Below are 15,081 nucleotides of genomic sequence, written 5' to 3' on the forward strand. Positions count from 1 at the left end.
GTAAGATTATTTTTTTTATTTGTTTGAAACTATTTTAATTAATTTGTTACGTTTTTAAAACAATTTGAATAATATTAATGAACATAAAAATAGTACTTAAATTTTATAAGTAATTAATAATAATAAGTAATATTAAAGACTATATAATTAAAATATAAAGATTAATTAAACTAAAGTGCATATTAATGAATTTGCTTTGACACATATTATTGAATTTTAATTCTACTATTGTTGCTGAATTATCAAAACAATAAACTGAAGAATTCAGATAAAATGCAAAAAAGAAAAATTCAAAACGTTTATTATTGATTCTCTGATAAACTCTTTCGAATGTGTATGTGTGTATGGGGGGGAGGTTAAATTTCAGCTTTAACCAAATCTCACCTTTCTGTTTTAAATACGGCGTCAGTTCAGAAATAGGCCTAACAAAGTGCATTGTGGTTTAATCTATTACTTACATCGTAGTTTGAATACTAGTAGTAATAGCAAGAATAAACTTCATTTACAAAAAACAAATAATAATAAAACATTATAATAGAACATAAAATAACAGCAACTAGCTGTTGTTATTAGCAAGTAAAAAAATAAAAGTAATTCGAAATTGACACCACAATATTTATATAGTCAGGATTAGTTCATTTCAATTCACTTCTTAGAATAACGTCTCATGCAGTAGCGCCACCACATGCATCATGACTCAAAAGAAATGTGATATTTAAACATGCCTTGAGTTTAAAAAATGAAAAAAATATATAATTCGTAGGTTTTTTTTTTTTTTTTTTTTTTTTTTACGTTCTTAAAATTGCTTGATAAGTGCTATTTTTTGACTTTTTAGTCAATTCTTGTTATTTCAGAGTTAACATAGAGAAAAATTTTAATAAAATTTTTAATTTAACATTTTAAAATTTAATTAATTAATCTCTGTTTTGATTCCACGTGGGAATTCCCTTTAGTAAAACTTCCTTAAAATAATTAGTTACATGATTTCATAATTATTTTTCACATTTATTTGAATTATAAAATTTATTAAAATGCAATAAACATGAGACAGTAAACACAATATAGTGAGAAAACACACCCATTATGAGTATTATTAACAGAAATTTCCTAATTATATATTTGAATTTAAATTTAAGATAAAGATTGTTGCAATTCCAATTTAGATCCCTGGAATTTAAAATTTCACTGTCGGAGTGAAAACCATTTACTTTGCATGAACAAAAATCATATCCTTCCATATCTTTCATGACTTCTCTAAACCAATCAGCATGTCTTCCAAATGACAGCGTAATAAGATTTGGGAATTTCGAATAAATTTTCTACAGGCTCCTCTCCGACATTCATTTTTGATGTGGTACATCACCATTTGTGTCTTTTGTGTTAGAATTTAAAGATCATATTGAAGTTTCACTTGAGTTATTTAGAAAAAAGAATTTAAAAAAATATATACAAATTAAAATAAATATTTACAAAAAACATGAGTGTGAAAAAGGGGAAAATTTAATATTTCTATAAATGAATATGCCATAACATGATAAAGTTGTGAATTTTGTGAGAAAAACTGAATGGAAAATAACATACTTTTCTTACAGCTTGTGACTGTGGTACTGGAGCTAACTGCACTTGGGAAGGCGGAATAATTTTTGGTATAGGAACGAAAAAGTACTGCCTGTGCCCCGATGGTTCCAAATTAAAAGAAAAACATTGTGAAGGTATTTTATATATATATATATATATATAATTAAGAGATTACAAATGTATAGATATTGATTCAGATAATTCTTTCTTCTTGCTTACTTCTGAAGAAAGAAGAAATCTATCTTCTTCTATTCGATTAATTCTTACCTATTATAGCTAATTTGTATAAAATCTAATCAACATTTTTTAATTATCCTTATTTATTAATGCACTGCTATACGTTTCAAATCGTACCTGATTTTTAATTCCAAAAATATTGACAATAAAAATGTGATAAAAATATTATATTGATTTGAAGTTATCATATTCATATTATCTATAAGAAAATGGGAAGAGTTGTGCGGTTTCTGCATGAACTTCACGTGTTGAAAAAAAAATGGAAATTCAGTTGAGCCTTTGGAAAATCGTATTTTTAAAATTACATTCGGCTGAAAGGATTTTTCTTCCAATTACTTGAAAATCAAAGTTCCAATTTATCTATCTAATTTCGAGATATCGGTAGATAATTCAAAGGTTATCATATATGAATGAATCTCTGTAAGTTTTAACTTGTTCATAAAAATAATAATACCAAAAAATTCCATATAATTCCTGTTTATTATTTTAAAGCAGTTTTCCGTATGAAGTTATTATAAAATAAAGGAATGCTTTAAGGCTTTTTTTTCAAAAAAAAAACTGAATGCAGTTTTCTATGGGGGAGGAAAGAAATAATTCTTTTGACGGAAATTTAAAATTAATATTTATTACTTTATTAACAGAAGATAAAAATTAACAATATAAAAATATATACAATAATCAAGCATTTTTTAAAAAGAGTAAAATTATTTTAACTTTAATTCTCGAAAATTTCTAGTAATATTTGGCAAGTGTTGCTAAAATTTCTAATGCGTATTTATTGATTCCAAACATACTCGTTGAAACAGATCCATGCAACAGCAGCCCTTGTTTACATGAAGGAAAATGTGAAGTCATTGGAAAAATTTTCAAATGCGTGTGCAAACCACCTTACACGGGACCAACTTGCAAAGATGGTAATATTATATAATTATTTTCTATATCTAATGTAATGTCATTTCTTTTTAATTCTTGATGAATTGCAGTATAATTATAAAGATAGCGAGCATAATATGTTTTCAATGTTTTTCTGTAGATCTTTGCACGGAGAATCCATGCTTGAACGGTGGAACCTGCAAGATCAACGGAACGTCATTCCAATGCAACTGCAAAACTCCCTATTCTGGAAAACTGTGTGAAAAAGGTAAGCAAAAGATTATTATCATTCAGAAAGAATCGTAAATTTTTTTATGAATTTTGTATATAAATTTATGCAATTTAAAGATCATTTAAGTCATTAAAACTAATTTACAAGGAAAAGTAAAGAAATACCAACTTTAGTATGAAATAATGATTGAAAAAATTCAGATATATTTTAAATAGAAATATCTTCCAAATTAGAAAATTTTAATGGCAAAATTTGAGCACTTACTAGAATGTAGAAAAAGATACTTATTAAATTCCATTGCAACCTATTATGTTTTGGTATTTATTATAGATTTCAACTTATTTATGATTTAAAAGTAATAAGATGAATTAATTCATGATATTTATAGACCCTTGCACAAATAATCCTTGTGAGAATGGAGGCAATTGTAGACTGGAGGGTAACTCTTTCAAATGTAATTGCACCAGGCCGTATTTTGGAGATAAATGCGAGAAAGGTTAGTTTACATATTAACAATCATTTCTGATAAATAATAAGAAGGTCTTGTTTTTATTTATAAATAATTATTATGATGCTCCTATTTCTACTGACAGATCCATGCACTGAAAATCCTTGTCAGAATGGAGGCAAGTGTAGACTGGAGGGTAACTCTTTCAAGTGCAACTGCACCAAGCCATATTTTGGAGATAAATGCGAGAAAGGTCAGTTGATTCATGTGATAATAATTATTCTGATAAATAATAAGAAGGCTTTATTTTTGTCTATAAATAATTATTACAATACTCGTCTCTCTAATGACAGATCCATGCACAATTAATCCTTGTGCGAATGGCGGCAAGTGTAGACTGCTGGGCACTTCTTTCAAGTGCGATTGCAGTAAACCATATTTTGGAGACAAATGCGAGAAAGGTTAGTTGATTCATGTGTAAATAATTATTCTGATAAATAATAAGAAAGCTTTATTTTTATTTATAAATTATTAATACAATGCTCCTCTTTTAACTCAAAGATCCATGCACTAAAAATCCTTGTGAGAACGGAGGAAAGTGTAGATTACAGGGTAACTCTTTCAAGTGCAACTGTACTAAGCCATATTTTGGAGATAAATGCGAGAAAGGTTAGTTGATTAATTTCTAAAGTAATTATTCTTATAAATAATAAGAAGGCTTTATTTTTCTTTATAAATAATATTCATGACGATCCTTTCTCTACTGACAGATCCATGCTCAAATAATCCTTGTGCGAATGGCGGCAAGTGTAGACTGCAGAGTAACTCTTTCAAGTGTGACTGCACTAAACCATATTTTGGAGATAAATGCGAGAAAGGTCAGTTGATTAATGTGTCAATAATTATTTTTTATAAATAAGAAGTCCATGTATCTGTTTATGAGTATTGTAATGCTCCTTTCTCTACTGACAGATCCATGCACAAATAACCCTTGTGCGAATGGCGGCAAATGTAGACTGCAAGGTAGTTCTTACAAGTGCGATTGCAATAAACCATATTTTGGAGATAAATGCGAGAAAGGTTGGTTAATTCATGTATTAATAATTATTCTGATAAATAATAAGAAGGCTTTTTTTATTATAAATAATTATAACGTTGCACCTATCTCTAATGACAGATCCATGCACAAACAATCCTTGCAAGAATGGTGGTACCTGTACTCTACAAAGAGATTCTTTTAAATGTATTTGTAAAGATCAGTTTGTTGGTGACAGATGTGAAAATGGTAACTATTTATGATTTTATTGAAAACACATTATAATAATTTATTTACAATTTGTAAAAAATTTGAAAATATTTTAAGATTAATGCGTAACATTAATTTTAAGACAGTTTAAAAATTACTCACTTATTTACAATTCACTGATGCATTGAGAACCAATCTCAAAATGAGTTACTGTAATTTACTAAATGTTTTAAAAATATAATTCAGTAATAAGGAAAATAAAACTACATATGGATAACCTTATTTTAATGTTCTAATTATAAGAAATATTTTTTTCGGAAAACTGAAGATCAATAAAAAAAAAATCTTAAAATCGTGAAGTATTCTAAGTACGTTCTTAAAATATTTTAATTTTTTATTATGGCTTAATTTTCCTAAAAATGTTTTTCAGCGTCTAAAGCTTACATGGACATTGGTTTCATAACCAAATACTAGATTAAAAACTGTTTTCAGGATTTTCATTGACTAAGAACAGAATTCTATAAAAATGCAGGAAAATGCAAAATTAAGGAAACATTTTATTTATTTACTAGCCGCCTTTTGCGACCAGCCGGTAGGCCAGTATTAATACTTGCTAAAATGTTTAATTGATACTTTATGCACTTATACCATCCTTTTTCAGCAAAATATTTGTAAGATTCAAATTTTGATAGACATAGAATTATTTCACCTATATTGTTATGTAGGCCTTAAGCTATTCTCTGCATTGTACTACGCATCCAACTTTCTCTAATTTTCTATCAGCGACCATAAAATTCAGTTTTAAATTAAAGTTTAAAGGAGGAAACTACAATTAATACAAACACATTTCTTACTAAAACGTAGCATGTAATTAAAAAAAATATATGAGAACTGAAAGCGGAATCGTTCTTCTTGTTCATTAGTTTTCTTGGGTGAAGTCTTATTTGTACTACAGAATAAGTTTCATAATTTATATCTCAAAAAGTTATTCAACAAAAATTTCACGTATTCATTATATAAATCAGTTCTTAGTTATTTTCAGAACTATTTAAATGATGTCAATAATAATTTTTTTGGTTTAAAAATATACTTCAAAAATTATGAAATATAACTTCAGATAGTTTGGTCCTAAAGAATCATATTCTGCAAAATATTCTTCACACCCCATCTTTTAATTAAATAAATACATGTGTTTTCTGCGATCAAACCTGACTGATTTATTAAGCTTTGAATATTACAATATAAGAACAATCAACATTTTTATAACCTCTTGAGAAACCCTGGGAGATGATTAGTTTCTCTGAGACGGTCGATGAAATAATCCAAAATCGCCCGTTTTTATAAAATCGTGATATTCACATTTTCATTAATCTTTCATCTTTAGTGATTGATTTAGTTAGTTTTATTTACATATTATTATTTAAGATATTAGCATCTCAAGAATGTTTTAAAAATGATTGACATGGCAAATTATATATGTAAAAATTTTAAATTCATAATTCATCAGCATTTATTTATTAAATTTACATAAAATATAATAATTTATTTCATGTAGACCATTTTGTTAGCAGATAAATGCCTATTACTAAAGGTTTACAATTTACCTGTTGGGCTTCGATTAGAGTAGATATCTTATACATTTTAAATAATATTTGTCTTAAATAAAACTGTTACATGAATTAGTAATATAGGTAATGTAAAAGATTATAAAAAATTTACCTTAAATTTATTTTTTTTAGAAAAAATCATATTTTATATTTATTTTATTTCATTCAGACATGTACTGAAAATGACACTTTTATATATTTAATTTGCAATAATAGTTGATTTATTTTTTTAATTTCAGCTTTTGCCCATATGATGGCAACATATTGATAAAAGCTAATTTTTTTCTCTTTAACGTGCTCGTACAGATTAAATTTTATTTTTATTTTGTGCGAAATATATTGTGTAAAAAGATAATTAAATATTTTTTTAAAAATTCATTAAAATAAAAATCTAAGTTGTTGGTTAAAACATTAGTATGTTTAGAAAGATAATTTCTTTTTCAATGTGATGTAAAAATCAATTTCTTATTGCAATATTTTTGGAAGTTATAGCGGAGAAACGTCAAAATTTTTCTTAACTTTTAATTAATTGAAATTCTAATTGAAAATTCGAAGAAAAAATTGCTCCGAGGTGCACATTCGCGACCTTCAAGGTATACTTGTGCCGAATTTGGCAGCTATAGGTCAAACAGTCTGGCCTATAGAAGGCCAACACATAATATTATAACATAATATTAACACATAATATTATAAAGGTCTTCAGTCATAACGTAATATGCATCTCTCTAATTTTTTTGTTAGCTCCCATAGAATTTATGCATTAAATTAAAGTGGAAATGATTAATCTGCAATTAATATAATACAAAGCATACAACTAACCTAAAAATAATTTAAATCAAGTCCGCATCCGTTGAAAATAGTTGTCAACAATCAGAACATAATCCGCATGCGTGAATTTTCAACGCCAGTTGGTAACGCAAATGCGTGAAATTTTCTACGCCAGTGAGGGTAACGCTATGTAGATTAGAAATTTTTAATTACCTTTATTATGTTTTATTGTAATTCAAAAGTACTTCATAATGAATCTTGAAAGATCTATTAATTAGCAATGTTTAGTTTTAAATGATTCAAACGTTAAGAAAATAAACAGAATCATTTAAAATAATCGGTCGAAAAATATTGTCTAACTTTATTAGAGTGGGAAAAAAACTGAAGCATTATTCATTTGGCGGTGGGGAAATAGATATTTTTATTGGGGGGAAAATTAGTTTTTAATTAATAATTAAAATTCTAATCAAAAATTCAAATAAAGGGACCAGCAGGTGCACATTCCCGACTTCCAAGGTATACATGTATCAAATTTGGTAACTGTAGGTTAAACGGTCTGACCCGTAGAGCGGAAACACACTCACACGCACACACATTGAGCTTTATATAAGTATAGATATAGATTTGCACTTGAAAAATCTTCAAACTCCAAACAAATCTTGTGAAAGTGTTATGTGCTTTTATAAATACTCGTAAATTCAAACTTGAAATACTATGATAGTTACATCTCTAATGATATCACAAAATGTAAGTAAGATGTACTACATTTTCTTCCATCTTTAAATTACAGCAGGTATAATATATACTGTCTCATACTATTTCGTCCAAATTGTTTGCATATCTTTAAAGTTTGTGCCAGATTACAATTTGTCGCTTAATTTTTGAAAACCAGGGTAAATGGATGCATTCTTATAAATGTAAATAGGGTTTTACAGCCACTTTTTTGTCTTCTAATAATACATTATCTTAGTAATTTTTTCATTTAAGAAAAACTTCTGTTAACATCTTTCAATTTTTCTGGTGTGCTAACATTTTTGACATTTCATGTTTATACATAAATAAAAAATATTCATATTAAAATATACACATTATAAAAAATATAACTGGAGGTAAATTTAATTGGGTTGGAAGAGGGAATAAATTAGCAATTAATGCACAAAAATGCTTCATTAATCAGAAAGATCTATTAAAATAGGTTAAAATATGATATTTTCCTTAGTAGTTGTTCTGTGCTATTATTCATTTTTTTAATTAATTAAATTAAATTTGTTCTTAATGAGCTAAATTTATTCAAATTTTTGTCTTTCCGGTTTTATTTAAATGGTGTTACTAGAAAAACAATGATTATTTGATCACATTGGTTGCATTCTATTCAGAAAATTTTCTACAGTTGAAGAATCTATAGCATTTTATTCATCTTTTTAACAATTGTTAATCTTTCAATTCCAAAATTGTTTATATGTACATTAATTGACATTGTTATACAGGATTCACATTTATGTCCATTGCAAATCCTCTCTCTTAAATTCTAATCAGTGACACTTCTGGCCCTATGTGTAGGTTGCCCTGTAGGTATAGAAAAAAGTCTATCTTCTAGATGAGACAATTCTAATTTCAAAATTTGCCGGTAGATGGTGCTGTAATTGTTTAATCGGCTAACGCATAGCCTTTTTTCCATATCTAGACTCTACTCTATGACCTAATCTGTCACCGTTTAGAGGTTAGGGAGGTATAGCAAATGCAAATGGGAACCCTATGTAAGCGCATTCATTGTGTTAAGGTTATTTCTGTCATCTATTTTCAATCATATGTTTCTGTTTTCTTTATCTTTTTAACACTTTCAAATTATTTAAAATATTCTTTCCTTCTTCTTTCGTAAATTTTATTTCTTCTATCTTTTATTATTTATTAAGATCGAATATAATATTAATAATACTTTGAATTTGATGTAGAGTAAATGTTTTATGCTATATTATATTTTCTTTCTAAATATATATTGATAAGTACTTTTTTCAGTTTTTGATGATAATATATAATTTTTTTCTATTGCAGAACTTACTACAGCAGTTCCTACAGCCAAGAGTACCATTCCTTCAACTCAAACAAGTCCGGCCTACTCAACAAGCGTAAAAGTTTCAACTACATCTCCTTCAATTTCCACAACATATGAACCACCATCCAACTTCACATTTGATTTTAATAAGACGACTTATGAACCATCCAATTTCACACTTGATTTTAATGGAACAACTTATGAACCATCCAATTTCACTCTTGACTTTAATGGGACGACTTATGAACCATCCAATTACACTCTTGACTTTAATGGGACAACTTATGAACCATCCAATTTCACTCTTGACTTTAATGGGACAACTTATGAACCATCCAATTTCACTCTTGACTTTAATGGGACAACTTATGAACCTTCCAATTCCACACTTGACTTTAATGGAACGACTTATGAGCCGTCTAATTTTACTAATGACGTTAATATGACTTACGAGCCAACTCTTATTACTAACGTGAGAAATGCTTCAGAAACCACTCTAGTTGCTTTTACCACACCAAGTACTACTGTGACGACAAAAAAGCCAGGTAAGTATGTATAAAATTAAGGTACTTAATTTAATAAAATATTTGTGTAAAAAGCTGGCAAAAGATTGAGAAAAATGTTTAAACTAGTTAGCAATTTGTTGTTTATATGGTATTTTTCTGAGACAGCTTTTTAGTTTTGAATTTAAAATTGAATCGTATTGCAAAGGCAAATATTTTTAATAGGTTAATGTTAAAATAATTGGTTTAAGTTTTAATAAATATTTAATTTGTCTAAGATCCCTGCTTAGTTATACTTTTTAATAAATATTTTAGTGAAGGCTATATAAAAGCAGAGATTAACTTTCAAACAATATTCAGCAGAAGAAACAAGAACGTGCTTTTCCAGCAGAAAGTTTTCTTATATTTTTCTATTCTGTCCTCTGTGACCACTATTTACCTATTCTTATCTTCTCCTTTTTAAAAATATTTATTAGTAATTTAACTAGATAGAGTAATTACCCATGAGAGATGAGAAAAGATATGTACAGAATTAATATACGGCACATTGTTTAGTTCCGTAGAAGTGACAAATTCTTACTGTACACTAGTATCGACATTTAGTGTATAGAAATTTTAAATTATACAATATCTGTACCGTTTCTAAAAGGCTCAACATATTTACCACAAAATGCAAGTAATTGTGTTGCGTTATTGTTTATAACTATAGATGAAATTTACTTATGATTATTTTATTAAAATTATCAAACATAAAGAAAATCTTCTGAGAAATTTTGAAGAAGAATTCCTGTAAAGCTTAAAAGAGGAAACATTTTAATTTTCATGTGGAGAAACAGATTTGATTATAATTAAGAAATTTTTCCTTATAAAGTTGCACTGTGCTTTATAGATTGATAGCAGCATTTCAAGTTGTTATCATCACTTTGAAGCAAAGTTAATCGACATAATAATTTTGTGCATAGGGCAAAATTTAAGGTGAATAAATTAATGCTGAACGCATCAGGGAAACAATGCAATGCATATTTAGGTAATAACAGATAAATATTTATTTATATGTTTTGCTAATGCGATAAATAGATTAATTCATTTTTATTACACTTGAAATGGTAAAGAATTAATTGTAGGAAGTCAGAAAGTCTCGACCAAAATAGGGAGAAAGTTAAATCATAATTTTCTTGCCACTGAAAGGTAGCTCAAGTAAGGCTTAGTATCTCTTAATCATAATATATAATTTTTTTACTAGAGAGTTTCCAATATTGCATTCTCTTAAAATTAGGGGTTGAAGAAAAAATTTTCAACTCCCAATTTTGATTGCATTTTAATAACAGCATGTGATTTTTTTGTTGAAAAACTCTCATCACTTACATTCCATTCAACTGTCTTTCAGCCATACTGCTTCCAAAATTATGGAATCAGAGGTGTTAATAATGTAAAGGGATGAATCTTTGTTGTTGTTTTTTACGTATCCAGAAAAACACTATTAGCATTTGATATTATATGATTTCTCCATAATATTTCTTGATATTCTGAATCTCATATCATATTGGAAAGATGTTGCAACAAAGCCATTGGGTATTTTGTACTAATAGAATCTGCATTTGCCTTCCGATTTTCCAATAGAATTTTTCTTAATATTCGTTTTTCTGTCTCAGGGTCAAATTACCATAGTGACTAAGATAGTTGCCTTTTCAGAGATTGACACAGATATAACCTTTATTCCTCTAGAACATGCTAGTTATAGAACAAGATGAAATTGCTTGCTTAAAGTTTAAAAAAAAAAAAAAAACCTTTTTCTAGTTGAATATTTATCTCGAGAAATCGTAACCTTAAATTTAACTACTCTTTCTTGAAAGTGAGCCATTAATGTGCTTATAGTTCAGAGAGAGGCACATTATTTCTTTCCGAAATTATGAAATACTCTTTGCGAAAATAATTGTTCCATTTCAGAAAGTTCAGGAGATCTTTTTACTATTCCAAAGAAAAAAGAGAATGGACAACAGACATTTCCAGATTATGCGCTTGATACTTATTAAATAAAATATTTTTATACATCTAAATTTAATAATTAGATTGATAGTATAATGCTATTGATATTTATCTGAATTTATTAAGAAAATGGAAAAAAAGTAAACAACCTTTCTGCATTGCATATCCCTAGGTATTATTTAATTTTCTTTAAATAAAAAGAAATCGCATTGTGTTTGGACATCATTTAGTTATCAGTAAATCATGTCCTCAATACTTCTTCATTAGACATAGAAGGTTCAGAAGCCCTTCAATAATAAAAATTGTAATAATAAAAATTAGTTGAATAAGTATTTATTTTATTTTTATGCATTCTTCATTCCATATGTTAACCCTTCTAATTTATAAAAAAAACAATTTTAGTTTGTACTAATCTCAGTGCATTAATGGCATCTGGATCTATTCCTATTTTATTTCATGGCAGACAACGTTGCGCCATCTGCTGGGGCATTGTAAAAATAGCCGTTCAAGCATTTCAGTAACTGAAAATTTAAACAATGTATAGAAATTCGCAATAAACAAACAGTGTTATTTTGAAGGAAAAATGGCATATATTAATTGGCTTCTAAATATTCCAAATAATGGAAGGTATAAGAACTAGTTTTATTAAAGATTATTTACCTCTGTCCTTTTTCAGGAGTATGCGATATTAATCCGTGCCAAAATGGGGGAACTTGCAAGGAGGAAAACGGAATCGCAAAGTGCGTCTGTCCTTCTCCGTACACAGGAGAGAACTGCACAGATACTAATTGGTGCACGGAAGGTGAAGGTAAAGAACTTTGCGAAGGAGGAGGTTGTACGTTTGACTTACAGGCCAAATTAGGTCGCTGTACATGTGCAGAGAATCAGTATTACAATTATGAGAGAAAACAATGCGAAGGTAATTTTTTATGTAGTGTAAAAAAATTCTAGAAACTATTTTGTATAGAAAAACAGAGTCATATCTGTTCTTGATAACGCATTAAAAATATTACCACAGACACTTTTTAAATTTATTAAACTGATTTTTTGTACTTATATATTATATATATCGGAATATGTGTATTATGTAAAGCATGCAATGACTCTTTGATTAAAATATATAAAGCCACTGTGCTCTCTAGTTGGATTACGGCTGCAAAATTTATGGATCTGCAAGAAAAGGCGTTTTAAAAGAACTGGATCCTGTTCATCACACAGCACTTATATTGTGTTCAGGGCCATTTAAGACATCTCCTGTGAAAAGTCTTTATACCGAATGTTATGAACCTTCCCTTGATGTAAGAAGACGAATGCTGTCTTTGAGCTATTATTTTAGAATTCAAGAAATTTTTTACAAGAATCCAAAATTTTCTTTCAGAAAATCTGCTTAACCTACACATAAGTCCCCAGCTGGTAAATGGCTTTCGACCTTGAAAAAATCTTAATATGCAATTTTTAAACCAGTTCAACATTTTTAACAAATCTGAGACAACACAAATTACTTATCAGCAGATTTTTCTTCCACAGACAGACAAATACAAAGACTTTCTTCCGATTTATACCAATGGGTCATGATCTAATCATGTCTTTTTCGCGCTGTTGTCTTACCAGATTCATTCATTTCTTTTACACTTCATTTCTTTTGTTCAATTTTTTACGGCAGAAACAACTGCTATTTTATATACATTATTATTTATACCGACTCTCTAAATGTTGGACAATCACTAAAATCATTTTATCTTCATCCTTATAACCATAATTTGATTTTAAAAAATTTTAAAAATCTGACTTCTTGTGATTTTACTATTTTATTCTTTTGGATATCCTCTCATGTAGGAATTCTGGGCAATGAGCAGGCAATAGTATTCAACAGTATACCAATAAAAATAGGCAATAGTAGGCAATAATAGGCAACAGTATAAGCGACTGTAAGCGACTTAAATAAGCACACTAAAATGCTTCTTTAATTCAAATAGCAAGCTCAGTGGGACCTTGAAACTAACAATAACCTAATGTACAACCATGGTTTCATGTACAACCTCATGTACAACCATGGTTTTCATTACCGAATCGAAAAGCAGACGCAGTGTTAACTCGTTTACGCACTGGGCATACTAGATTAACCCATCTCCACTTGTTGCTAGGTGAACAACCACCTCTATGTTCTCAGTGTGACTGCCAAATGTCTGTCCAACGTATATTGTCAGAATGCAAAAATTTCAATGCTCAGCGTTTGCTATTTTTTCAAAGCACGATCACTCCATTACCTTTCTTACTTGGTAAGACAACACATGCTCAAATTCTTGCATTTTTAAAGTCTGTCAAATTTTATGTACTCATTTAAACTTGTTTGTTTTTGGGTATTTTTGTACACTATCTGTTTTTGATTATTGTACATTGATAGGATTTCAACCTTAGTTTGGCGCAGCATAGTCTAAACCATGGCTCTTGCTTCAGAAAAATCCAAACAAACAAACAAGCATGCTATGAGTATTGGAAATCTTGTTCATAACAGAGAGATTAAAATGCATTTAAGTTTACGCATAATATTCTGGTTTTTTTTGCACAACAACGGTTAACATTTTTACAAATCACTATTAGGATTATAGAAATTAATTAAAAGCTATTTATAAAAAACATATTTAATGAATTTTTAAATTAGCAATTGATTGTTTAATTAAAATATTTTTGTTTATTTTTCAAAATCCTCTATTAGGGACGAAAATTGAAATGGATCGTTTATAAATTAATTATTTATTCTTCCAAAATTAATTTTAAAAAATAATAATGCGAGTGAACAAAATATTCTTTATTCCGTATTATAGACATTGAACATTTAATAGCCTTAAAATAAATAAAACATCAAGAGGATGAAAGAAAGCTTCAAGTGCGTAATCCTTTTTAAAATTGTATTATATTGGGACTAGATAATTCCAATTTACAGGTCAGCAAATGATTAACATAATTTAAAAAAGATTACCCAACTGATTTGTTTTTTTAGAATCATTTTATTGTTGGTTTATTCTCTTAATTTATATAATTCCTTATAACTTGTTTATGAATTATAAAACGTCACCTTTTACTAAAAATATCTAACTACAAAAAGTATTTTCCTAGACAAATGTTTATACAAATGCAAAGTGTTTACTAAAAACATATTCACATTTTTTCCTTTCATCACCTTCCAATAATTCTATTTAACGATACCAGAAATTTTATTTACATTTGAAATATTATAAATATCGCAATTTTTATTTCAGTTGTGGATCTGTGTCCATTTATGGCCATAAAATGCAATGAAGCAAACAACGAAGTGTGCAAAAATGGAGCTTGTCAATGCAAAGAAGATTTTATCCTGAGTGGTAAAAAATGCGTGCGTAAGTAAAAGAAAATGCATTGTATTTAAATTATTATACGTTTCGTTTGAAGATGACCATAGAATTTTATGTTGTTTGTACTGTTGTAATTTTCACACTACTAACTGATTAATACTTCGAAGTTTTTTTTAAAAAATTGCAGGCCCTTATATACTAGTAAAATAGTGGGTATA

General features: G+C 28.1%; 1 protein-coding gene across 5 annotated transcripts in view; it reads left to right on the forward strand.

The window, feature by feature from the left end:
• LOC129975610 (neurogenic locus notch homolog protein 1-like) overlaps positions 1-15,081 on the forward strand; it is an 85,196-nt gene that overhangs the window by 43,839 nt on the left and 26,276 nt on the right. For all 5 annotated transcript variants that reach the window (XM_056088681.1, XM_056088683.1, XM_056088684.1 and 2 more), the window contains 13 exons: positions 1,593-1,712; positions 2,622-2,729; positions 2,849-2,956; positions 3,309-3,416; positions 3,514-3,621; positions 3,722-3,829; positions 3,930-4,037; positions 4,139-4,246; positions 4,341-4,448; positions 4,546-4,653; positions 9,042-9,587; positions 12,208-12,450; positions 14,792-14,908. In XM_056088681.1, coding sequence (XP_055944656.1) covers positions 1,593-1,712; positions 2,622-2,729; positions 2,849-2,956; positions 3,309-3,416; positions 3,514-3,621; positions 3,722-3,829; positions 3,930-4,037; positions 4,139-4,246; positions 4,341-4,448; positions 4,546-4,653; positions 9,042-9,587; positions 12,208-12,450; positions 14,792-14,908 — 1,998 coding nt within the window. The remainder of the gene's footprint in view (positions 1-1,592; positions 1,713-2,621; positions 2,730-2,848; positions 2,957-3,308; positions 3,417-3,513; positions 3,622-3,721; positions 3,830-3,929; positions 4,038-4,138; positions 4,247-4,340; positions 4,449-4,545; positions 4,654-9,041; positions 9,588-12,207; positions 12,451-14,791; positions 14,909-15,081) is intronic.

The sequence above is a fragment of the Argiope bruennichi genome, chromosome 7 (assembly GCF_947563725.1).
Source record: "Argiope bruennichi chromosome 7, qqArgBrue1.1, whole genome shotgun sequence".
NCBI classification, from domain to species: Eukaryota; Metazoa; Arthropoda; class Arachnida; order Araneae; family Araneidae; genus Argiope; species Argiope bruennichi.